Raw genomic sequence first — 25,755 nt, 5'->3', positions numbered from 1 at the left:
GTTTAGTTAGCAAGCAAAAAAAAAAATCTAGAGAATATGTAGACAGATGCCATTACAAGTACAGCTAGCTATAGATGTCTGTGTGTGTGTATGTGTAGATAGTATCACAAGAGAAAACTTAAGCCGCTGAAGAAAACAAACATAAAATGGATTTTGAATAAGTTCTTAAGCTTCTCTCAGTTGGTTTCTGAGCAGACAAAATTTTACTAAGAGCTGTGTTTTTTTGCTTGTTTGATTTTTTTTTAGAAGTTCTGTTTTTGTATTTATGTATTGAATATCTATATGATCAATAGCAGCGATAATTTGCTAAGTTTTCCATTTCGGATGTTAGTTACATACATAGTTCGTATTGCAGACTTCCCAAAGCTTCTTTGGCATTATAAAGTGCAAAAGATGATTTATTTAAATATTTGATTCCAATTCTATGATTAATGTTTAAGTTTTTCCAACAATCAAATATTAAATAATGAAATGACAGACTCTGCAATACCCTGAGTTTTCATATAAATACCTTGTATACAAAATGAATAAATATTCTAAAACAATCTCTATAAATACAATCTAGATAAACACATTTTAGATATCATCCATTTAAATTTTTAATAGAAATCTTTAATAGATTATTATTATAGATTTGTCTGCGTTAAAACAGAATTATGGATTTCTTCAATATATGTATAAAGTCAACTCATAGCTCTAAATATATATTCATTTAGTATTAATCACAAATATGACTTTGGTTTCACATACTAAATTCAGTTGAATTGCGGCTGTGCAGTGGCTGTGGTTCTCGTTTCGTGGGCTCAGTTTGCATCGATCGCTGGCAGCTCAAGATGTATTCGCATCGCTTCGTTTTGTTCGCTTTCAGCCTCGTCGCGGGCATCGCAGCGTTATCTTACTGTCCACCCATCGAAATTATCGATTACTATGAGAGCCAGAACGAGAATGGCAGCAACAGTCGGAAGAACTACAGCTATTCCTTTCCCCTAACGCCGATCAATGAGTTTGCCCTGACGAGGGAGCTGTGCGTGCAGAGCGATGGCCTGCCTTTGGTGCGAAAATGCCTTGCGAATCAGCAGTGGGCGCAGTTGGACAGGAACATCGGCTGCCGGCCGAGCCAGGGAATGGCCGTGGAGAGCCAGAGCCTAAGCGAATTGCAGTACGAGCTGAGCATGGGCATATCGGAGCGTTCCTCCTTCATCGACTATCCGCTAGCTGTTATGAGAAACGTCAGCGATCTGATCGCTCAGATGGATGCCAAAATTGAGCCTGTCGATGTCTTGTCTATCAACAAAATAATCGATCGAGTGGTGAACGAGCCGAAGGATATGGCTGCCTGCATCCAAATGATTCGTGTCTACAGTGATCTCATGGGCGCGAATAGTTCCGTGCTGGAGCTCTCCGCTCGGCTGAACGCCACCAACGATCTGCTCTATAAGTTCGAGGACTACACGAATGGCCTGGCGCCGCAGCTGAAGAGCTGCAACGAGCCCATCGCAGTCGATCCGACGCAGGAGCTGGTCGATGTCAAGATGCACAATGGTGTCCAGGCCCTGATTGGCAAAGTGCTGAGTGTGTTCTATCTGTTTCCCGAGTGCAATGCATTCACGGGCATTGCCATTTACACGAAGCCAGGTCCGGGACGTGAGGGTTGTCCACATCATGGCTTCTGGTATCGTTTTCTCTATTCCAATCAGAGTCTGAACGCGCTCAGAGAGGAGCCCGATCTCCTAACGGCCAGCTACTTAACTAGAGAGCTGTGGGAAGCTCTCCAAGTTGCCGGAGCTACCTATATGGTTTTCAAGATCTATGCGAATAATGCCCTCTTTGTGGATCTATCAGCGAGCAACACAGGCGCAAAGCCAGCGAGTCATGTGCTCTCTATTAATATACCTCAAGTTTCCCGTGAGTATATATATGATTAAATATCGAACATTGTGCGCTTTATTACAAGAACAAACGGACAGGCGAAGGGAGAGCACATAAAAGACTGGTAAGCCAATGGACGGACGAGGACAGTTAGGGATAATAGACGGACGAATGGTCGGGTGAACTGATATAAGATCAGATAAACGACTTGTTGTACGGATGGATAGAAGGCGCACGTACGAGCGGGAGATCAGAGGAAAGCACAGATGAGGGAACAGATGAAGGAACGATCAGACGAACAGACGGACGGATGGACGGACTGGAGATTAGAGGTAAACGCAAATAGAGCACGAACGGACGATCGGAGAGAAGAACCGAAAAGTAGACAAACGGCGCATGGATAGCTGACGGATGGATGAATGGAAAGATACTGGAGATGTATAGCCAGATAGCATAGATGACAGAAGACAACAAAAATAACATAAGCCAAAATTCTCTTCACTATTCGTAAAACTATTCACTAGTAGTAAATCTATGTTTACTTATCCAACATTTAAGATGCCCTAACTAAAGTTAGTTCCTAAATTAAATCCAACTCTGGCATCTCCGTTCATTCTAGCACACTTGCCTTATCCCTTGGCTTTTCTGCTGCGCAACGAGGACTTTGATGAGGCATTTAGGAAGAGGAAACGATTCGATGGCTACTGCGCCTACTGGAACTACGGCAACTGGACGCAGCAAGGCATAACTACCGACACAATGAATTTGTCCAGCAGTCCGATCGTAGCTTGCTTCACGCATCACTTGACGCAGTTTGCCTTCCTGGTGGGTGCCAGCAACAAGCACCGGAACTGTAGGTACGGGCTGGATCGCCTGGAATGCCTGCTGGATACGACAACAGCCGTCGGCTGCAGCCTGTCGCTGTTCGGCTTGCTGATGATCTGGCTGACGGCGGCCATCTCGAAGAGATGGCGTTCGCTGCAGTCCACCAAGCTGCTGCTCAACATGTGCGTGGCCCTGACTCTGCTCTTCCTGCTCATGCTGCTGCTGTACGTGAATGAGTGGGCCATTCGCTACTCCTTCGATCGGGGCTCTTGGGCTTGCATTGCCCTGGGCGCCGTGTTCCAGTACGCCGTACTGTTCCTCTTCAGCTGGATGCTGCTCGTCGGCCACCTGCAGTACCGCAAGCACGTCACAGTGCTCGTCGCTCCCACGGAGAACATTGTGGGGCGCCTGGCTGCGATTGCGTGGACGATGCCATTGCTGCCCACTCTCGCATTGCTACTCGTCGATCCCGAGGCGTATTCGCCCGTCCTGTCCGGGGAATTCGCATCGGTCTGCTATCCGGCCGGTGCGGGTCTGATCTACGGCATCCTGCTGCCCATTGGCCTGGTGCTGGGCGCCAATGTCTTCACCTTCGGCTGCATCCTCTTTCGGGTATCTCGGCTGCGGCATCGCAACGGCCAACTGATCTGGCAGCAATTCCGGCTCTTTCTGCTGCTCTTCTTTCTGCTCGGCCTGACCTGGATCTTCGGCCTCTGTGCCTACTTCAACTTGGGCTTTTCGCTAAAGTTTCTCTTCTGCCTGTTGGCGACAGTTCAGGGCTTTGTTGTCTTTGTTTACTTTGTGGTATTTGATAGATACGCAAGAGCTGCATGGGTACAGCTGCTGATGGGACAGCCGACAGCTAATGTTGATTTCAGATGAAAATATAAGAGTAGATATCAATGGAATGCACAGAAATCAATTAAAAGGTCTTGAAAAATATTTTTACTTATAAAAGTTTGTCAATTTTAAAAATATTTGTTAAATTTTTTACACTTTTATACAAACTTAAACAAGTTTTTGCGTTTTCTCTACTTTTTCGATTTATATTCTAAATATATATTTATTTATATGTAATATTATGAAATACAATTTTTTTCTTTTAGAAATATTTCAAATCGTTCACATTTTTAATCAAAATATAAAAATTTCTATACTGCATTTTCACCTAAATTAATTTAATATTTCAATCAAGCTTGTTTTGCTGCCAAAGGAAAACTCTTCTCACGCCCACACTTGGCGTTTATAAAGGAAAGTGTTGGAAGACTGTTCTGCTATTGATTGTACATTATCGGCATGGGCGAAGGCACAAATAGAACTTTTTTGTAAACAACATTTAAATATCGTTAATATCTATGGAGCAGAAGAAATAACAGAAAATGTAGTGGGAAAATAGATAAAAGCTAGGGAGTGTGAGAGAGATTAGCCTGCTGTTAAAAGTGTAAATATATATTTCTAATTGCCCTTAACAACTTCGATTTACTCAAATGAATTATTTATATAATAAAATTATCTAATAAGTCTAATAAGAACTACGTGAATGTAACGCAGCAATCAAATAAGAGAAATGGTTCGTGTACAGACTATTGATGCGAACTATGTCCAAATAATATCGTTAAGCTTGTACACAAAGTATGGGAGTTATGGTTTGTGTATTGGCTATATATAAGATATTCAGCTATACACTCGTGAAGTTAGCTCAGAAAGGTTGTTGCACAAACTAAAGTTGTTATCGCCAATACAATAAGAAACTTAACGAATATGCTTTTATGTTAAAATTTCAGCCGACAGATGGCTTTGCTTTAAACTGTGTATAGCCTACGGTAGATGGCTACCGCTAAGACATAAGTACACAAAATTTGCTAATAGCTAAAATGATCAATAAATGATATATGGAAATATTTAATTGATTAATTTTTAATTGATTAATTATTAATTACGGTTTATTTAATTTTATGTAAATCTAATAGAGAAAATATGAGTACAAATATGCATAAATGAATATCCAGAAATTCGCTTACTTTACAAAATATGGAAAATATCAATTCAGCGACTTTGTATGAAACTTGTTCAAGTGCAGATTCCGCTCTGCTGACTGGCTACCATTTGGCTTTAAATACCCGTTCTGGCCCACTGGCCGCTGGCTGCTGGCTGCTGGCTGCTTAGTGCAGACAGTAGGCCACGAGCACTGTCAGCAGGGCGGAGAGCGTACTCAATTCGGACATTCGCTTCTCTCCATTGCGCGCATCATGGAGTCCCGATTCGGCGGATAGACGCGCAGACGTCATGCCGGGCATGCGCATCACATCCGGCTGGCCGCCGGGCGACAGCGGCGCCAGTGGCACCGATCCCTCCGGCACGGTCAGGGGCGTGGTCGACTGGAAGGGCGCAAGCTGCGCCGCATCCGATGCGGGCGTCGAGGCGGGCACAGCAGCGGCAGCAGCAGCAGCAGGTGCAGCAGTAGCGGGTGCAGCAGCGGCAGCTGTTCCATTCGCTGCTGCTGCAGGTGCTGCTGCCTCTGGTGGTGGTGCCGGATAGCACGCAATCTTCTCCACTTCAATCGTCTTGGTGGCATCGTTCGGGTCGGGCTCGGGCACACGCACAGGCACACAGATGATGCCGCCGGGTGCGGGTGGTGCAGCATTCGGATCCGCTGGAGCTGCAGCTGGAGCAGCGGGTACACCAGGAGCAGCAGGAGCAACCGGAGCTGCAGCATTAGCAACTGCTGCGCCTGCAGCTGGTGGCACGGCGGCTTCAGCAGCGGGCGGTGTCAGCGGAGCGAGTGGAGTTTGGCCTGGCACAGCTGCGGGAGCCGCTGCTGGAACACCTGCAGCGGGTTGAGGTGCGGCTGCTGGTGCCACGGCGGGCTGTGCGGCGCCCGTGTTGATGACTGTGGTGCCGGAGCCAGCATCCGTAGTGGTCACCGAGCCAGGTGGTCCATTGTTAATGATGATGATCTTGTCGTCGCCGCCGCCAGAGCCGCCAGCTCCGCCGCTCGGCATGGGCGCATGCTCAACGACGCGCGTCTGCGTGGGCGTGAGGGCGTGGCCCAAAATGGCACCACCCAAAGCGCCAGCAATGAGACCAGTGCCTGCACACAGAGTGAAAGAGAGAGGGAGAGAAAGAGTGAGGTAGATGTTAGGCAAATTCAAGCTGAATCACATAGAGTAGCACTTACCCAGACCCAAACCAGATGACGACTTGGGCGCCTGCGGATAGTAGGTGGCGCCGGGCGGCAGTCCAGCTCCTGCTGGCAAGAAGGTAGCACCGGCAGGCACTGCTGCCACCGGCGCCTGGGGATAATAGGTGGCGCCAGGTGGCATCTGTCCAGCCGGATGAAAACTGGCGCCAGGCGGTGCATAGCCTCCGGGATGATAGGTGGCTCCAGCGGGCAGCGCTCCGGGACTGTGATAGGTGGCTCCAGCGGGCAGCGCTCCAGGACTGTGATAGGTGGCTCCAGCGGGCAGCGCTCCAGGACTGTGGTGATAGGTGGCTCCAGCCGGCAATGAGCTGTGATAGGTAGCTCCGGCGGGCAGCGCGCCAGGACTGTGATAGGTTGCTCCAGCGGGCAGCTGTCCAGACGGATGGTAAGTGGCACCGGCGGGCAAATGTCCAGGACTGTGGTACGTGGCGCCCGGATAGCTCGACTGCACGCCGTGCGTATTGGTGGCCGTGATGGGGGTGTGGAAGCCACCGCCACCGCCAGTGGCGTTCATGCGTGGCCTGTAGACGCTGGCGGGCGTGTAGTGGGGATTGCTGCTGCCGGAGCTGCCTCCTGCGGGTCGCGCATTGCTGTTGGCCGCCGAGTAGCTTGGCGGCGGGGCATTGGCCTTGTACGACGGGTTGTAAGCCGGCGGCGGCTCATGTATGTTGGTGTGAGCACCGCCAGCCGGATTGTGGGCCGTATAGGAGGGCGGCGGGCCCTGCGCCTTGGGCGGCACATTCCAGCCTATGGGCGAGGCCGTCGCGGGTCGTGACATCGAATGTTGCGTGTGGCTGGGCGCTGCATGGCTGCCAGGGCCGTAGCTGAGCTTCGTGTTATCCGCATGACTGTACGAGCCGGAGTGCGATGAGGAGGACGACGAGGAGGGCCGACGGGCCGAGTAGCTGCTGGAGCTGGAGGAGCGACTCTTGCTGCTGCTGCCGCCGAACCAGCGCTTCGCCTGGGCATCTGGACTGACCAGCAACAGGATCAGCAGACCCAATAGCAGAGTCCAACTGCTAAGTCGCCAGGGATGATTCTGCGACATGCTGAGAGAACGACAGAGAGAGAGAAAGAGAGAGAGAGAGAGTGAGAAGTCTCGCTTGTAAAACAATCTCTATTTGCTGCTTGGCCGCTTGACTTTGACTAAGCGGCAGTTGCCTGCCTGGAACGCTTAAATAGTTTTCCCTGATTATCCACTGATTCTAGTCCGACCGAGGAACGAGAGTAAAATATGCACATACATATAATACAAAAAAATCCCACTAGAACTGCACAGATTTGCCTGTGCGCAGAGATGTACGATTAGGAATCTAGGGATGGCAAAAATATAACATACATATGTATGTATGTGTGTATGTGTTCTTTTTTTTTAGATATATACATACATATATGTTAATGCCGATGAATCGATGAATAGTTCAATAATTTTATGTTAATATTCAAATTAACTTGTTAAAAATATTAATAATGGTTTAAAGTATGTTTTGGTGAACGCGGACGAATTCAAGGATCATATGTTATCATACATATGTTATCGATAAATCGAAATTTATGTCACTTGAAAATCTCTTAAATATGTCTATCAAGTTATTATTTAGTCATATTTGAGCACGGCTAAATATTTTACTATTTAATTGTAGGCATATTCCCACTAACCAGAGCACACATAGACCAGATATGTAGAACAAATCTGTCTAGTAGATCCTGAGTTCCCTGGTTAGTGATATTCCCAAGTCTAATTGCATTAATCTATTCAACATTCAATCGATGATTACTCATCGAGTGTTAACTCGTTTGCCTACCCATCACTATTTACATCTATATTACAAAAATATATATATACAAATAAAAATAACTTTTGCGCATCGCGATTTCCCCCCGGTGTCAGTCTTCATTTGTCCCCGTGCGCTTTAATTTGCTGTTTGCATAAACAATTGATTCAATTTGCGCTTGTGATAGTCCCTCTAGTTGCCCAGTGGGCATAATAGTGGCTGTACTACGATCCAATACCTCTGACATTTGCCACTCGATTATAAATTCACGCTTAGTTCACATTGGGGTATTATTATTAGAGCTAAGAGTTGATTGTTCTACATACATATACTATGCTATATATATAAAAATATATATATTCTAGCATATATTCCTAGTGGTATTTGCGTCACTGTTTTGGGGGGAGGGCACAGCCCATTATTTGACGCTGACGCAATGTGACGCCCTGGGCGTCTGCCCCAATTTCGGGGCGCGTTATCCATGACAATAATTGACGAACTTGGCGATTTGCTTGGCTTGTCGCGTGGCCACACTCCATTGGCTTTGCTCACCTTCAGGCATACTCCATAGGTCTTAGGTCAAGCATTAGCTGGCAGACTTATAAGCGTTATACACAATTGAAATCCATATTGGGTCAGAGTGCTCGGGTTTTCCGCTAATTACCTCACAGGCCTCACACGCCCTAGCATTTAAAGACGTTACACGAGCTCAGGTTTTCAGCCTTGAGCTGAGCTAAATATGGCTGAAATCTCATAAGGTGGGCAATTTATGGATTGCCTATTTTGATCGTGCTCTAAATCTGTTTATGCTTCGTAAAATATTCGATTGGCTAATACAATTAGAAGAGATATTCCAGTTAAGTTAATTTGAAATTAAAATATTAAGTTCTCATAAATTCCAATTAATCGAACTTTATATATAGACAAAATTTACTATCTTAATTGAAAGCGTCGAAAAAAGTTCCAACTTATAAAAAAAATCTAAATTGATTGAAATCTAATTGCTTGATGAAAGCTCTGAATAGCGTAGCATTCTTTGGCTTTATGATCTCTGCGATAATCAATTATATCAATTCGGGTTATGTGTATTACAGATCAGCTATGTAATTATACATACATATATTGAAAATATATATGTATGGAATACGGCCTATTTTTGTAACGTCGTATTATAGAAAATAGTAAAATCAAACAAAGGAACTTATAACAAATGAGTTCTTGTATGATCCATATACATATACATATATGTATGTATATATAATCCTGGTTCATGAGTTTCACTGATTTGTCATGGTCTAGTATTCCACAAAATTGAAAAATAAAAGTAAATAAATCTGTAGCAAGCTGAACCTTTGCGGTTGTGTCAAAATCTATATATTTATATATTCAACTGATATACCATATATACAATGCACCATTGCTATTGTAATCTATACTACATCTATACTCTGTATATACACATTTCCAATATGTAAGCAAAAATCTTTTTTGCAGTCTGTACCCCAGCCACAATAGGCAATTGTTTATAATAAAGTGCATTTGTTTATAGCAGTGTTTATAAAGTGTATTATTATTATGACTCATCCAGAGCGAGATATGGAACCAGAAAGCTGTTTTGTGATGTCAGCGGATGCAATCGAAAAATCTCGCAATTGTCTTTTCCACTTTTACGTATTTGAAATATAAAGTTCTTGGAATTCTACAATCTTATCGCTAAGTAGGTATATATTATTATATTATCTATATATTTTCTATAGAACATAGCGAAAATTTCTGGGCTTATCACTGTTGGGATTTCAAAAGGTCAAGCATGGCTTTATTTAATTTATTTCAATGGGTCTGCGCTAATCGTAAATATTATGAACCAAAAGATTTCAGTTACTAATAAATTTATATGAATTAAAAGTTTTTATTTACTTTTCTTTTCATATAGTCTCCATTGATTTTCAAATATTTTTCAAAGCTTTTGTGGAGCTGGGGAAATTGCAGTGTTACGTAAGATTGTCTAAATTTCGGGAGAAAATCAAATGTTATACAAACTTTAAATGTGGCCAAATCAGCGAATCAAAAGCAACTATAAATATATTTATATATATAAAAAAAAAAACGTTAAAAAAGAGAAGTAAAATTAATTGGACTGCCAAAAGTGGATTACTAACCGGTTCGTAATGCGCGGGTGAAGCAAAAGAAACTGTTTTTATTTTTTCTTTGCGCTCATGGCTCAGTTTGTTTAGTCAGCTGTTGTCAGCATATGGAACGGGTATGCATGACTGTACATTTCGAATTAAATTAGAAGCAGCTGTTACTATTAAGAATACAAGGGTAAACATATATACATCAGCCTACATAAAATATACATATATATATATATTAATATGTCAAGACTCATTCAGTTTATATATGTACCTCTTTTACCACTTAAACCGCTCATTTGTATTTGTCAAAAAAGATCTAAAATCTCTCAAAAGTTGGTATAAATCCATTAGGTAGATCGTTTCGCTGAAATTCCCCCTTGTAAATATGTCTAAATACGAACTGTCTAAATTTAGACATACCTGTTGAATGCACGAAACGGATCAAACAAACATTTGAGTGCACGAAAATATTGCCATAAATAAATAAATGAGAAATATTTTGGTTTCAGCTGTTGACGTTTTTATTCGAATTACTGCATCAATGGAAAAAAAGAGGGAAAATATTTGGTCTACATTATAAAATCTATTTTAGAAACTCTCTTGAAAGGTGCTAATATATCAAAAGTCGGATTAAGAATATTAATATATGTCAAAGCTGGAAATTTATCATTTACCGCTATAAGCTATGTAGCAAAAGCTTTGTAAGCGAATTCTTCTAGAAGAATATCTTATGCAGATCTCTCAAAGCTTGTAAAGCTATTTGGAATAATCAAAATGAACAAAAGGCTTTGTGAATGCTTAAAAAATAGTGTCACACTATACTTTGTTTTTACAGCTAGAAGGTACTATCTTAGATAAATACTATCTAAAATGATAAGGAAATGATGAATGATAAGAACTCAACACTTGCGAAAATTGAAGTGTTTTCAAAGTATTTCTATATAAAATAATGCTTAGGCAATTATTTTAAAGCATACAGTTAACTCATTGTTGAGTTATGTATGTATGTCTGTATGTATGTATGTATATACATAAATATATGTAAACTGACAAAAAGCTTAAATTGATTTGTTTTTGCATTTGTGTTTTGTTTTGTGTTTTCTTTTTTGCTTAATTGGTTTGCTTGGGCTTTTGCTTTGTCCGCACTGCCAAGTCCTAATAAGCATTACTCATATACATACAAACATATATACATACATACATATGTATATCAATTCAATTTTGCATAAATTTCGCATTGTCGACCTTGAATTTTCATTTTGTTTATTGGAACGCAACGTAAAAAATAAAAAACTCTAGTTATCCGATGCACTTGCTGAAGAGTATACACATAATTTTATACACATATGCACAATTGTACATATATACATATGTATATAAATATACATATATACATCAGTTCATTTCACAAAACTGGTTTCAGCACAATTCCACGCAACAAGTGCACAACTTATTTACTTGTGTATTTATATTTATGTTCTTGCAGCAGTTTACTTATATCTATACGTATTATTAAAATGCCATGTATTTACTTGATTTAATATTTGTTTAATTCTTTTGTTTGGTTGACGCGCTCGAGCTTAGTTCCGTGCAAAGTTTCTCAAACAACTGAAATGCGGTTGAGCATTTTTTATTTGACGTGTGTTTTGTTGTTCAGTTCGCCGCGGACCGCGAGCGTCGCATGGCAGCGGCAGCGGCGGCGACAGCGGCAGCGGCCGCAACTTGTTGGTGGGCTTTCGTTTGTTTGTTGTTGTTGTCGATGCGGCTGTTGCTGCCTCAGCTGTTGCCTCTGCTGCTATAGCTGTTGTTTTTGTTATTTTTATTTCGTTTGCTGTATTTGTCATCACTGATTGCTCTCACTCCCGCTCTCTCTCTCTCTCTCAGTATCTCTCTCGCGAATATTTTGATTGCGTGTGTGTGTGTGTGTATGTGAATTTTATGTCCCATGGTAGTTGTTTAGTTTTACCGTTTTTATTTAATTTAAGTGTTTAGGAGCGAGTGAGACAGAGAAGGAGAGAGAGAGGCGCGTTAAAGAGGTGTCAGACAGCTCTGCTGCTATTGCATTCGCTGTGCCATGATATCATTCACGCATTTTAGTTAACGACCCTTACGTAGTCACATACATACGTTTATACGTATGTATACAAATATATATATATATTTTAGTTGCGCGTGATTAAGCTTGATTGATAAGAATCTTAAATGCTAAATACACACGCAAGACTGCATGCATTTACGTATGTATGTGTGTACTAATCAAAGTGATTTATTTTTATTTTGAAAATTAAATATTAAGCTGAGTGGAACATATATAAAAATTTTTTTTAAATAATATAAAATATATAAATTTGGGTGTAACATAAACTAACATATTTCTATTCAAATTATTTTAAAATTAAAATTATTATTTGAATTCTTATTAATATATGTATGCATATATTTTTAAAATTTTTATCCAATTGAATAAAAATTTGCCGAGTTTTAAAAATGTGAATGATTAGCACAGTTGCGTCCAGCCGCTGATGCTCAGTGTGCGCGACGTAACTTTGTTTATTACAGTTCCCCCTTGTTATTGCGGGATTAATGAACGCAAGTGAGCTTTATTCGTGTTCTTGGATCATCACCCACATCCACAAACACAAACACACTCACGCACACACACACACACGTTTAGGATGTAATTGCTTTTGTATTGGTGGTCGTGCTGAACAGTTTATGACTGCGGTCGACGCAACGTCTGTCGTAGCTGACGCGTCGCTGCCGACGTCGCTGCCATGGCTGACGTCGCAGTGTTTGTCTTTCTGGTTTTGCGCGCTGCGCCTTCGCTTTTGTTGTTTTTGCTAGCATTACAATTGTTTGCGGCCTTGCTGTTGTTGCTGTTATTGTTGATGTTGTGGCTGCTGGTTTTGCTCTTGTTGTTGTTGTTGTTGTTTTTGTTGGCGTGCCTGCAGGAACAACTGTCATCATTTGTAACGCTGCCGCGCGAACTACTTTGAAGCTATGATTTTATAGCTTTTAAAGCTTGACCGCGCTTTCGCAAGTAAGCTTTTGCCAGTTAATGAAAGCTCAGCTGCTTTGCAAAGTGTTTATGAATTAAATACTCAGTATTTATTTGGTACCATGGCCAATTGAAATATTATAATTTAATTTAAATGATTATATTTCTCTAAAACTAAATTCGAAGACAACAAGAAGATCCCCTAACTTAATCCGCAATTGATTGCAAATTTATTTTTAGTTTTGCTTAAAGCCTAATTTAATGACTAATCTTGTGGAGCATCGTCAGCCGCCGCGGGAGTGGATAATTCCAGGGAATCACTGGCTTCGGCTGCACCACCAATATCGCCTGCAACAATCGGTGGCACTGTGCTGGTGGTGCTGCCGCCATGCTGCAGCACGCAGATGGGATCATTTTGACAGTCTGCGGATTGTGGATCTGCGGTCGGCGCTGGAAAGCAGACCACGCGCTGCACCTCATTCACCAGCTCCGGATTCTGTGGATCCGTTTCATTTATCATGATGGGAAAGCAGATGATGCCGCCAGCGGGAGCCACGGGCATTGCCGTGGAAGTAACTGCCTCACTGGGCTCTCCCTCCTGCTGCTCATCTTTATTCTCGAGTGGATTTGCTGCGTCCACTGGGCTGAGCGAGTCATTGGGCGGCTGCTGCGTTTCGCCCTCGGTCTGTTGCTGCCCATTGTTGATAATTATGATCTCACGCCCATTGCCGGAAGCTGCTTGACCCTCTTGATTCGGATGGTAGACATGCGACACATGCTGGTGATGGCCGAAGAGCACGTTGTCCATCAATCGGCCAGCCAGTAGGCCAGTCAGGAAACCAGTGCCTGAAGGCAGACAGAGCCGTTAGCGACGGCCATTAAAGAGCTGCAGAGCAGCCCCACTCACCTGGACCTATGCCCATGGACGTGGGCGGCTGGGCGTAGTAGAAGGCGCCGGCGGGCAGTGCCTGGGCGTTGGCATAGTACGTGCCCTGGCCCGCAGCTGGTGCATAGCCATAGCCCGGCGGTGGCGGTGGCGGCGGCTGTTGACGCGGATAGCTGGCCACATGTGGTTTGACCTTTGACGACACCGGCGGCGGTGGCGGTGGCGGCAGCTTTGGCACCGTCATCGCCGTGTGCACTGGCGAGCCGCTGACCACGCGACGTCCGCCGCCGGACGACGACGACTTGCTGCCGTACTTGCTGCGCCAGCCGCCAAAGAGGCCACCGAATGAGCCACCGCCGCGTCCACGGCCGCCACGTGCCGCACTGGGCACCGCCAGGCTGGCTGTCAAGAGCACCACACAGAGCAGAGAGTACGCCTGTTTCATGCTTTTCGGAGAATCGCAACTGCACCTGGCAATAGGCACAATCAAACTGGAGGCATGAAGGCAGCAGCTAGGCGCCTATATCTACGGCAAATCATCGAATGCGTGGGCAGATGCGCTGCACGGCCACGTGTGGGGCATATAAATAGGCGGGACTTCTTTCTGGGTATTTCTGCTGAAATGTTAGCTCTTTTGATATTTCTGTAATCTTAAAACTCTTCTTTTTTACGACCAGTGTTTGCTCTATTTAAAGAATTTCTTTGAGCTATAGAACTTTATGTTTTGATCTATAATAAGTAGTAAGAGATTTATGTCCTGGGATTTATTTTATTATATAAAGTGTAGGTTAATAGAGTTAAGCTAAAGGGTTAGTCAAGAAATCTATATATAAATATTCCTATCATATGATATACATGTAGCTGTATTCCCAAAAATAGCAGTTCCCTTAAGCGTTAACTTCGGTACTACCATAAGAAAATACGTACATATGTAATTGAGAAAAAATTGTAGAAGACAAAGAATACGTACATCAATGATATATTATTATTATTATATTTAATAATATCACACGACAAAAAATAAAAAGAATAATATATTAAAATGTAGAGACTATAAAATAGTAAAAATACATTCTTCTATATAGGTATATATTACTTGATATAAGAAGAACTTTTTAGATTTTAAATCTTTGCATACAAGGCGATGAAACCTAATAAAACTGCCAGGAAAAAAATACATAATAAATGCAATCTATCATTTAAGTAAACAAATACAATGAACAATACACATTTCAAAGAACTTGATCCGTTTCGAATCGATTGCGAATTGGTAAATAAAATTGACAATCTGAGTAGGGCATCAGGTGAATAGCTGCAGTCATGTCAGATGTCAGACCATTTTACGTGTCACACAATTTGGGATTTGACAGCACTGCGAGGGACTGAAATACAACCATGTGTGTGTGCATGTATGTGTGTATGTGTGTGTGTGTAGCGTGTATATAGTGTGCACCCGTCCTGCCTCAAGCCGCCTCCTGCTCCATATCAGAGAAAATTGAATGAGTGTCGTCGTGTAATAATTCAATTGCCACCAATTGAGTCGCACTCAAATTCTCGGATTTTCTCGAGCCCAGGCAGCATAAAAAGCAGGAGCAAAAGATACATACACTTATCAATATGTATATACAAATACATATATGTATATGTGTGTTGATTCCCCATGTATCTCAGAGCCAATTTGCCAAATGTGTCGCATCAAATTTCATTTGCCCCGCACGGCTAACTAAATTTATAAAAAAAATTTCCAGCATACGCGATCTCTGCTTGACGTACAATACTATATATACATATGTACATATATGTATATGCATACTATATACAGTAGGCAGGGTCACGTACAACGTGATCCATAGATCTGACTGAAGATGCGAATGCGCTGACCCATTTGCCGGGCATGTCTAAGCACGTAGCAAAGGCCTCGAGTCAACTACTATGAGAATGCATTGCCAGCGCCGCCTTGAAAAAGAAAACAACAACAGAGAATAACAAACTCGAGGCGTTTGGGGTTCATTACAGGCAATCAATACAAAATTGCTTAAATAAAAGCCTGGAATGATTGTTTTGCATCTGCCTGAGCTCTGCTATCTAGCACGTAGCCCCTCGCATTTGGGTAAAATTGATTATGCCATCAATTTAAAATTTCAAGATCAAATTGCATAATCTTCAATAAGAGATTTAGAAAGCGAAGAAAGTTCTCGGAGTAATGTATAAATAAATGAAAGGCTGCAAATGCGTACTTTATCTTTCGACATTGGAGCAAGTCTGTTAAGGCCTTTTGTTGATCTTTAACCTAGATAAAACGTAATAGAGCTGGTACTCTTGATATATATAAAAATACTTTGTATATAGTCGCTTCATTGTTGATCCAGTAACTTAAACTGTTTTAATGGGGCTGGCGGTGCTTTTTTGTACATACTTTTCCTTAGCATAAGCTATTAATTATTTCTTTATTGAATTTGCAAAGCATGCAACATAGTCACTCGAACTATAATCAAGAATTGGATTGTTCTAGAGCGCTATGACGCTTGTATTGCTGACTCAGATCTGCTGCTCAGTTTCAAATTTTAATTCAACTTTGCTTTACATTTCTTTTACACCTTCGCATTTCTTTTATTTCATTGATAAAAACAAAATTTGTTTCTGCTAAATACCATTCGCACGCAATGGACCTCCTCCCTTTCAGTTGAGTTTATGTTACATGTCTGGCTTCTTCTTCTTTTGAATAGGCATCCCCTTGAGCCTTGTGTGGCGAGTGCGACAATTTAAATTCGTATTTTCCAGACGAATTTATTATAAATTTGAGTATTATCAAATAATATTATAGCATAATTATTATTGTTAAATATATTATAAATAAAATTGAACATAATGTAAAAATTCAATATATTGTTTGTGTATTACTCATCGTATTTCTACAAAGGTAATAAATAGTATCAATCTTATATATAACAATATTATGAATAATTTTATGATGCTTTGTTCTTTTCGTTACCTAGAAAACAAAACGTATAAAAAAAAAAAAAATGAATAAATAAAAAAGAAAAAAGAAAATAAGTCTGCGCTGTGACTGATTCAAAAGAATATATACTCAAAGTTTCCACTCTGTAGTTCTCTTAGTTTAAGAGATTCCTTCGTTCATAACAACGAATAGACTCTATTGACCTAGCTCGTCATTCTAAGCCAGAAGTGGGAACTACTGTGTCCTCCTACTGCATGTTACATAAATGTTCTCAGAGGTAATATACCCCGTATTCCCATTTTTAATTATTACAGGGTATGTACAAAATATTTTTTCCGAATAACCTGCTTAATTCCTAACAAGTTGTGGAATGCGTACATTTCATAATTCAATTTTTCTGTGTAATAAATAAATCATAAAAGAGAAAAGTTTCATAAGAGCCAAAGGTCAAGTGTCTCTGACCTTTCAACTTTTGCGAGCTAGCTACACCTGTATGCCTTGACCTTTAATGGACTTTATCTTATCGAAGAACTTTGGTTCTCTCTCTGCAGTTCTCACAATAATTAGTAAGACATATATGCGTTTGTGTGAGTAAAAATAACATTTTTCTGTTGAAGAAGAGGACGTACCACAAAGCATTGTTATTATTTGGGGACAACAATTTCTATTGAACTTGGCTGGCTATTAAAGGAGATCTATTTATGTATGTGTAAGGAAAAATAATTCATCTATTTATGGTTAGGGAAATATAATATGGCGAAAGAATCCCACATAAATATTATCATATTACTATGCATATAAATTTGGTATATACAAACTTTTACTTCCACAGAGACAATAGACTTAGGATATATACATATATCTACATAGACTATTTAACGTATATATGTACATAAATATTTCTTACCCAGCAGCAGTCTTATTTACTCATTATGCGGCAGCCTAATTCCCATAAATTTGCAACGGTTTATTGATTGCCGCCCAAGTGGCATCATCATTAAAATCGAATGCGGGTGGGCACGGGCGGCTATTGTCGTGGGAGGGGCGGAAAGGGGGGTGCGGCTGGGCTAGCCACACGCAGTCACTTCATTTGGAACGTTTAGGCCATTTTGAAAGTCATTTATAATGAAATGTAGATGCTGAACCTGCACCCGAATAAGTCGTACGTCATCTATAAAAGCAAAAATTAGTTAGTTAGGCGACAAGCAGTGGGCGAGGGAGGGCGAAAGGCAAATGGCGGACGGCACACAGAACCCTCTGGCGCAATGGAGAACTTGTAAAATATTTACGAGCTGAAGTGACCAAAGCTATTGCAAAAACAATGGCCAAAAGCGAAAAGCATAAAAAGTAACTACTTTGTGGCTTACGTGTGGTGCTATAGCCAAGCAGCTTGTGTGTGTGTGTATATATATCTCTCTCTTTCACTCTCTCTGTGTCTGTGTGTGTGGAACTCAAGAGCTTGAGCATACTTTTAGGCGCTCATAGAAAAGCATTGCTCTGGGTGTTTGTGTGTCTGTGCTGGTGTCTGTGTGTGTGCTCGTGTGCGTGAGTGTGTGTGTTGTGATTGTGTAATAAAAAATATCCAGCTGACATTTTGTGTCAAGCACCTTTTTCATTTTGGCACTCAGCAAAGCGTGGCCAAGTCGGACTCTGGGCCCATCCCACACGCCGCCGCCACGCTCGCCTGGCTGCAGCCTGAGTGATGACAAATTACATTTGTCAGATTTATGACCAATTATGAGCGTGTTATATATCACAGCCGTAGCAGCCAGAGCGGCAAAAGTAACCGCATCAGAGCCACCTTAATGGCAAGCGCAATGAATAAGTCGCCATCGTTTGTTTGTGGGCGTCGAGCTGCGGGCAATACATGGCCAACCAGCTACTTGATGGGTGTGGCAAATGCTAGACATACACATACACACACACACACATGTACATATTTATATGTAACTGTACTGCGTAGCAATTGGTAATGCTTTGCGCCTTTGCCTATATATCGCATTTCGTCCACTTTCGCTGCTGAGAGAAATGGCCAGCCATATAGCGTGTCTTTATGTCGCACATTCACATTCACATTCACATTCGACTTGTATTATTTATGCCGCTAATGCGTTGAAAATAGCTAAAATTGCCTTTATTACATGCGCAGTTAAACTTCAATTATAGCTCTAATAAAAATACATATGCCCCAAAAGTAGAGCGGGGCTGGGGGAGGAGGAGTCTATGGCGACACACAATACAGAAAGCCCAATCATATATTACAGCCCCAAGCATATATTGCGTACATATGTCAGCGCTTAATGTGTTGCATCCACAGCTTAGACAAATAAATCAATAAACTCTGCAGAGCCGAGGCTGGAGTGCAAATCCTAGGGCTCTGGGTCTACAGAAATGCAAATTACGCAAATTAAAGTATACGTTTTTAATGCAAATGATATATTGAGAGAAATTACATAATCTTGGATATCTAGGATATATAATTTGTAGGTAAAGCATAGAATATATGTATATTGGGTTCTCTATAAGTTATATATTTATATATATATAAATAGAATATGTATTAAGATAGAAAACAGCTTGGAAAAAGGAGAAGAGAAAAGGATGGGCAGAGAGATCGAGAGACTAGACGGATAGAGATAGAGATAGACATAGATAGAGATAGGCAGAAATAGATGTGCAGAAAGGTAGCGATATATGGACAGAGGGAGAGAGAGAGAGAGCAATACAAGACAGATATGTATAGAGAGATTTATATAGAGAGGTATGGATAGAGAGAGACAGACAGAGAGATAGATAGAGGGGGGAATAGATAAAATACATATAACGCGATTCATTCTGTTAGCTGAAAAATTATCATCAAAGATCCCTGACACAAATATTTAAATTCATTGGATAGATCAACTTTAGAAGGATTTGAAAAGGAAACTTACTGCTTTCTTAAGCAATTCATTTTTAAAAAGCTTGCGATTTGGCAGCTTTTTAACTTAAGATTAATCAGATTTAAATATATAAATATATATTAATGTAAACTTCTCATAAATCGATTAATATACGAATGAGAAGTGAGAACGTGACTATATAATATAGTATTGTATTTAAAATTTCTTCAATGACTTATGTATAATATAGTAAAGTCTAGTATATTAATTATATAAAATTTCCTTAATACTCTTCACAGACAAATGTAATAAATTTACTATGAATCGCTTAGAACATCACATGAAACATCTAATCTTAATACTTTCTGGAACACCCCTCGCCTGGCAGCAATAATTTTCGCCTTTTTAGTGACAAAAATATTGCCGGCCGGGAATTATGCAAAAAAGTGGCCCATAAAACACGCTCCAAAATGGCGCCAATTAAAATCGAAAAGCATAAATTATCTGAATGCGCTGGCGTTAGCATTGGCATTGCCTTTTACAGTTGTTGTTTCTGTTTGTTGTTGTTGTTGTTGTTGTTGCTGTTGCTGTTGCTGTTTTGAAGGGGCCTTTGTTTTGTGTGGGCGTTCCAGCAGCTGCGCCACACAAACATTAATAAGCACAATAATATTTTATGCCACATTTTACAATTCAATCAGTTTCAATTTCCACCTGTCGAATACATTTCCGTTTTACTGTTTATTTAGGGCCTGGCCAAGACTGCGGCAGGCGGCAACAGCAATGGCTTCTGCTGTTGCTCGTAATTTTTTAATTTCGACTTGAGTTTCAGAATTCAATTAGGCTTGCTTGCCTGCCCTGCCCGCCTAGGCAAGCCACGATCCCAGCATCGAAACCACGAACTGCTCTCATCTGTTGTCTGCCTTCGCGCTGCCACTGCGTTTGGTTTTCAGTTTTAAGATTTATGTTTTTAGATTTTAATAAAAAGCCGCACTTTGCCTGTGTGTGTGTGTGTGTGTATGGATGCTGTTGCCATTCCATGGCGACCCAGTTGTGGGCAGAGATGAGAGAGAGATGGAGAGACAGAGGAACATCGAGATTCATGTAAATCGTGCGCCTGGTCTCATTTTGGTTGCCAATTAAAGTAACATAATTTAAGCCAAAGCGAAAGAGAAATTGCTTTAGGACTGCACCAAATTGACTAAAGGAGTAGGAAGGACGGTGCGAGAGTGAGAAAGAGATAAAGAGAGGGAGAGAAGATACGGAGACTGGGAGAATTAAGTTAGAGACACAGACAGACAGAGATACTGATAAAAGCGGTCCAGGGAGAGACAGAGAGAGAGAGAGAGATAAAGAGAGAGAGGGGGGGAGGGAAAGAGAGAAAGAGAGAGAAATGGAGAGAGAGAGAAAAAAAGACATATACAGACACACAGAGAGAGATATGTATATATGTGAATAGAGAGGCATAATGAAAGAGACAGCGAGGGACATATATAGAGAGAGACATTTAAGCAGACTTAGCCAAATAATAAACTAAAAAATATATAGGTATATTTAAAAAATATATGTTTAATGATCTCAAACAAAAAATGTATTCCTTAATTAAAAAAAAAAAAAAATTTGGATTACAATTACAAAAAAAAAAAACAAAATAAAATAAAATAAAAATAAATTGAAAAGCTTAAAATAAAAATAATAATTATTATCAAAGCATTTATAATAATATTTTATGGGAATCAATTCAATTCTCGTTTTTCCACCTATAGCTTATTATGGCGAATTTATAATCTTACATCAAGTGCATTATATTAAAGTCTGTGGGAAAATACAATTGAAGCTAGTTGAAAGAAAATAAAAGAGGAAATCGTTGCTCTACTTGAGCCACGTATGTTGCCAACGAATTCATTGAGCTGCTTTGTTGCTGCACTTGCAATGCAATTGACTTGCTGCCAATTAGGTGGGAAATTGAAAACTCGTGCAGCAGCTGCCGCTGCATGCCATGTCCCCTCCGGCAGCAGCTGTCGCTGTCTGCGGCCTGTACACATGTCCATCAATTTTTTACACGCAACAGCAGCTACAACGATGGCAGCAACAGTTGCTGTTGCAGTTGCTGTTGTTGCTGCTGTTGTTGCTGCTGTTGTTGCTGCTGTTGCTGCTGGCAACAGCAATGAAAACGCGTAAGCGGCTCTCGAGGCGGGCACCAAACGGTAGATAAACAGACAAGGATAAGCCCAAAGGGCTCACAAAAACTGTTGCCTACAACTATGCGCTCCAGCGAGCTGCTGCTGCTGCTGCCGTTGCTGCCATTGCTGCTGCTGTTGGTGTCACTGTTGGTGTTGCTTTTGTGCTGCATGGCAACGGCACATTACCATTTTGTAGTTTTTCATGCATTCATTTTGATGGCCGGCCCGTCGGCAGTTCATGCAAAATATTGCCAGCATCGACTCCAGCTCCAACTCCCAGCTCCCAGCTCCAACTTCCAGCTCCAGCTGCTGTTGTGTTGCTGCTGCACTTGGGGCAACGGCATGGGCTTAACTGATAAACAAGCACGAACGGGCTCCGGTACGCATGTCTCCGTTTACAGCGCTGCTGCAACTTGACCTCGGGTCAAATGCAACAAGATGGGTCAACATGGCTCGCACTCGCCGCCATGTCGTGGTCCGTGTGGCTGTTGCCGTTGCCGTGTTGCCGTGTTGCTGTTGCCTGCTGCAGCTGCAAATGAAATTTTTCTTCAATTAGTTTATTTTCACACCAATGATTTTGATTTCAGCCCCAGTTGCAGCAGCTGACGACCGAACAGGTCACTTGCTGCTGCTTGTTAACGGTCGCTTGTGTGCGTGTGTTTGTGTGTGTGCGTGCGTGTGTGTGTCTGGCAATTAAGGCAACGCGTAATTGTTGCCAGTTGCAGATGATATTGATGCTCTATCGCATGCACAACAATACAATGGCAACAGCAGCAAAGGGCAGAGAGAGAGAGAGAGAGAGAGAAAAAAAAAACAGAGCATCAACATCAGAAGTGCGTGTGTGTGTGTGTGTGGGGCCTTTTCATTGAGCTGTTTGTTGTGAAGCGCAAGTTTTTGATTGGCTTTCACTTGAGCGCGGCATGGAAATGGCCATAAAAAATGATTGAATTGCGCTTCAATTTCTAGGCATGCACGCTACTCGATCTCGGTGCTCATTATGAGCGGAAATCAGCGCCAGGTAGGCAGGTAGGCAGGCAGGCAGGCATGCTGTGCCCATTAGCTTTAGTTGAGACACATTACGCATACGCCACGTAAGCCAGCTGCGAAATGAATTGGATTTGTCATCGCGGCAAACGGCAACTACACGGACAGGCAACATGAAATGGAAGAACAAAAACAACAAAAGCAAAAAGAGCAGCAAGAAAATATCAGAGAGGCATAGCGAAATACATCGCAATAAGCATGCAATACACGTGCCCCAGCAATTTGTCACATGAGCCTCTAAAATATGCCCCTGGGTGTTTGGCCAAAAACTTGACACACAGCCTCCGGACCAAAGTGAAAAAGCATTAGCTCTACACGCCATCGCCCACATGCACGTGCTCTACAAATATCATTCGCCTCGATAACGTCACAATATGATACAAAGATATTCATAAGGAGAAAATACAAGTCTAAAAATTATAGATATAAAATAAATACATAGAAATAATAAAAAAAATATTAGAAATAAATTATTTGAATATAGTTTGTTAACTATTTAAATACTTTAAATTATATACAAGTCTTATGCACATTTATAAAAATTCATAAGAAAAATATATTTCTATTTTATTTATCAAATTTTACGTTTATATGTGTTATAATTATAAAAAAAATAATATTAAAAAATTAATAAAATTATATATAAAACACAATTATAAAATTGTAATATTTAGAGATAAAATTTTATGGGGATATAAATAAAAATTTTTAATATTTGTTTACAGTAATAATTTTGTAATAATATTTTTTAATACAAAATATTTATAAATTACAAAAATTAAAAATTTTGATTGTCTTTATTTGTTAATAAATAAATTTTAAAAAATGTTATTTACTTAATTTTTTTTTAAATTTTTTAACAAAGAAACTTTAAAACATACTTACGAATATAATTGTTAGGACGATACTTAACAAAAATATAAATTGTGTGTGGAGGATATTATAGGCTGCCATGAGTAAAAGAATGAAACTAGAGATAACAAACGAATGAGAAGATATCGCATTGAACGAAGAAATAAATAATTAACATTCTTATGTGTAATACAGAGAATTTAGAATTTATCAATCATAATATACGTATATATTAAAGAAAATGTTCATTGATATATTCTGTATGCATAATGGAAATGACATTTTCTCAAGTGGCGAAATACCAGAGATATCCGATTGCGGAATGCTTGTAATACAATACATATTCATATGGCAGGCAGCTTAGCAACAAGAAAAATATGAAGTCTAGCTCAGATTAGATGATTTTTCAGGATAAACGCGGCAAGTTGTGGGGCACTTTGCTTGGCAGCACACACACACACGCACACATGAATGCGTATGTGGTGCAAACTGAGCACGTACTTTTGTATGTGTGTGTGTTTGTCTGCTTGTGTATTTGTGCCTTTGCCATGCAAATGAAGCCATCAATAAAAATTTTGAATTTAATTTAGACGGTCGCCAAGCAACCGTTCAAGTTTTGCAGTTTGTTTGGCTGCATTTGTTGCCATTTGCTAGACTTTTGCCATTGCTCGTATTTATTTTTCATTTCAACAGCTGCTTTTTTTTTTTTTTCTCTTTTTCTCCGTTTTTTGTTGTACTTTTCCATTCAGAAACAAACAAACACTCGCACACACGCACACACAGATACATAAGGCTATAATTTAATTTCACATGCGTTGCTGGCGTTAAACTTTGCCCTCTCGTCCTCTGTTCGCATTTTAAGTTATGTAGATTATAATTAGAAAAGTTCCTTTCTGCTGGGGAATGGTGGCAAAACAACAACAACAACAACAGTGGAAACAGCAACAACGGCTAAAGAAAAAGTTTGTTTACCGCCAATGCCGTCGCTCAGAAAGTCATAAAATTATAGGTAAACGTTTACGTGCATTGGCACGCGATGCCAGTGGGCTGCGGGTGCGTAGCCGAAGATCGCGGGCATGAATCTGGAGCCGACAAACGGATTTGCATAGCCGGGCAACTAATTACCGGAGAACTTGAAAGGTTTTGGTCGGTTTAGCCGTCGCGGTGCTTCGGCTTCGCATTACCCAACGTCACTACAATAAGGAATATGAATTATATAAATAGCGCAATATGAACCTAATCACTTTTAATTGCTGCGCAAAGCAAATTATGGAAATGAAAAAGCGACCAACTCCGAAACCTTTTATTTTTTTCCTTTGGTTGGCGCCCAACTCACTTGGGCAATTTATACATATTCCAATTTTTTTTTGTTTTTTTGTGCTCGTCCCAGCTGCCTTGAAATTATGTCAGCTATTAAAATACAAAATTTTGTTGCAAAAGTGGCGCCACGAAGTTTTGGTAAGTGCGTAATTTATAAGCGCCAAAATGAATTTAAGAACATTCTGTTATAAAAATGTAATAAAACAGGGCACAATGAATGCGAAGAATAAATAATAAAGCGAGTTTAAAGTACAAAATTTAATATAATAATTGTTAACATTTATAATCAATATTCATCAGCTCATAAAAATGACTATCTTTATTTAATTTTTGTTTATTAGTATATAGCAAGCAAATATTTAATAATATTATTTAATATTTATTTATTTTATAAACAATTACAAAAGAAAAACAAAAAAAAAAGACTTTCAATTATCTTTGATCACACTTACTCCTTCACTTTTCAGCTTCAAGTGAAGCCGAGGCTCACTGCACAGCTGTATTTATATTAGCAAGCGACCAATCAACAGCAAGCTCTATGCTGACACCAGTAATCCTCAGCTCTTTTCACATGAGCTGCTTTCTCTGTCACTCTTTCACTCTTCCCCTTCTATAAATGCAGCCCAACTTCCACTGCAGTGCACTGCTCGCTCTGCATAAATATACAGTTTTCTTCTTCTTTCAATCGTGAGCCTGTCTTGCATTGGCCTTACTTAAGTGATCTCTTCTTCTTTCTATCGTGAGCTTTGACTTGATTGTGTTGGTGTGTGTGTCTACCGTTCTGCTCTTGCATTCCTGTTGTCTAGCGCAATTGATCATGCTGGCTCGCTT

The 25,755-nt window shown here is 40.6% G+C and overlaps 3 protein-coding genes across 4 annotated transcripts; 1 reads left to right on the top strand and 2 right to left on the bottom strand.

Moving 5' to 3' along the window:
- Positions 1 to 833: 833 nt before the first annotated feature.
- Positions 834 to 3,576, top strand: LOC115562590 (adhesion G protein-coupled receptor G2). The gene is made up of 2 exons (XM_030384386.1): positions 834 to 1,905; positions 2,489 to 3,576. Exons 1-2 carry the CDS (start codon positions 834 to 836, stop codon positions 3,574 to 3,576), a joined length of 2,160 nt encoding a protein of 719 aa, XP_030240246.1.
- Positions 3,577 to 4,619: 1,043 nt separating this feature from the next.
- Positions 4,620 to 11,474, bottom strand: LOC115562583 (uncharacterized). Of its 2 annotated transcripts, none has more exons than XM_089258580.1 (3): positions 11,339 to 11,474; positions 5,873 to 6,945; positions 4,620 to 5,785 (listed from the first exon to the last, which is right to left on the bottom strand). In XM_089258580.1, the coding sequence occupies exons 2-3, from the start codon at positions 6,942 to 6,944 to the stop codon at positions 4,857 to 4,859; spliced, it is 2,001 nt and encodes a 666-aa protein (XP_089114706.1). In that variant the 5' UTR covers position 6,945; positions 11,339 to 11,474; the 3' UTR covers positions 4,620 to 4,856. The 2 variants fall into 2 exon arrangements, with proteins under 2 accessions (XP_089114706.1, XP_089114707.1); XM_089258581.1 differs by lacking the exon at positions 11,339 to 11,474 and having other exon boundaries at positions 5,873 to 6,108; positions 6,145 to 6,944.
- Positions 11,475 to 12,948: 1,474 nt separating this feature from the next.
- On the bottom strand, positions 12,949 to 14,197 carry LOC115562587 (uncharacterized). Its single transcript, XM_030384382.2, has 2 exons — positions 13,712 to 14,197; positions 12,949 to 13,650 (listed from the first exon to the last, which is right to left on the bottom strand). Exons 1-2 carry the CDS (start codon positions 14,133 to 14,135, stop codon positions 13,070 to 13,072), a joined length of 1,005 nt encoding a protein of 334 aa, XP_030240242.1. The 5' UTR covers positions 14,136 to 14,197; the 3' UTR covers positions 12,949 to 13,069.
- Positions 14,198 to 25,755: the final 11,558 nt, after the last annotated feature.

This window comes from Drosophila navojoa, chromosome 3 (assembly GCF_054131105.1).
Source record: "Drosophila navojoa isolate 15081-1374.11 chromosome 3, UAZ_NAV_1.0, whole genome shotgun sequence".
Classification (NCBI taxonomy): domain Eukaryota; kingdom Metazoa; phylum Arthropoda; class Insecta; order Diptera; family Drosophilidae; genus Drosophila; species Drosophila navojoa.
This window is presented reverse-complemented; position numbering and strand designations above follow the sequence as displayed.

What these genes read in the sequence shown, in the direction of transcription:
- LOC115562587 (XM_030384382.2), bottom strand. Translation starts at nt 14,135, where the DNA reads ATGAAACAGGCGTACTCTCTGCTCTGTGTGGTGCTCTTGACAGCCAGC. An exon ending in GTCCATGGGCATAGGTCCAG is followed by an intron (nt 13,651 to 13,711) that starts GTGAGTGGGGCT and finishes GTCTGCCTTCAG; the next exon opens with GCACTGGTTTCCTGACTGGC.
- LOC115562590 (XM_030384386.1), top strand. Translation starts at nt 834, where the DNA reads ATGTATTCGCATCGCTTCGTTTTGTTCGCTTTCAGCCTCGTCGCGGGC. An exon ending in TAATATACCTCAAGTTTCCC is followed by an intron (nt 1,906 to 2,488) that starts GTGAGTATATAT and finishes CGTTCATTCTAG; the next exon opens with CACACTTGCCTTATCCCTTG.
- LOC115562583 (XM_089258580.1), bottom strand. Translation starts at nt 6,944, where the DNA reads ATGTCGCAGAATCATCCCTGGCGACTTAGCAGTTGGACTCTGCTATTG. An exon ending in GTCATCTGGTTTGGGTCTGG is followed by an intron (nt 5,786 to 5,872) that starts GTAAGTGCTACT and finishes CTCTGTGTGCAG; the next exon opens with GCACTGGTCTCATTGCTGGC.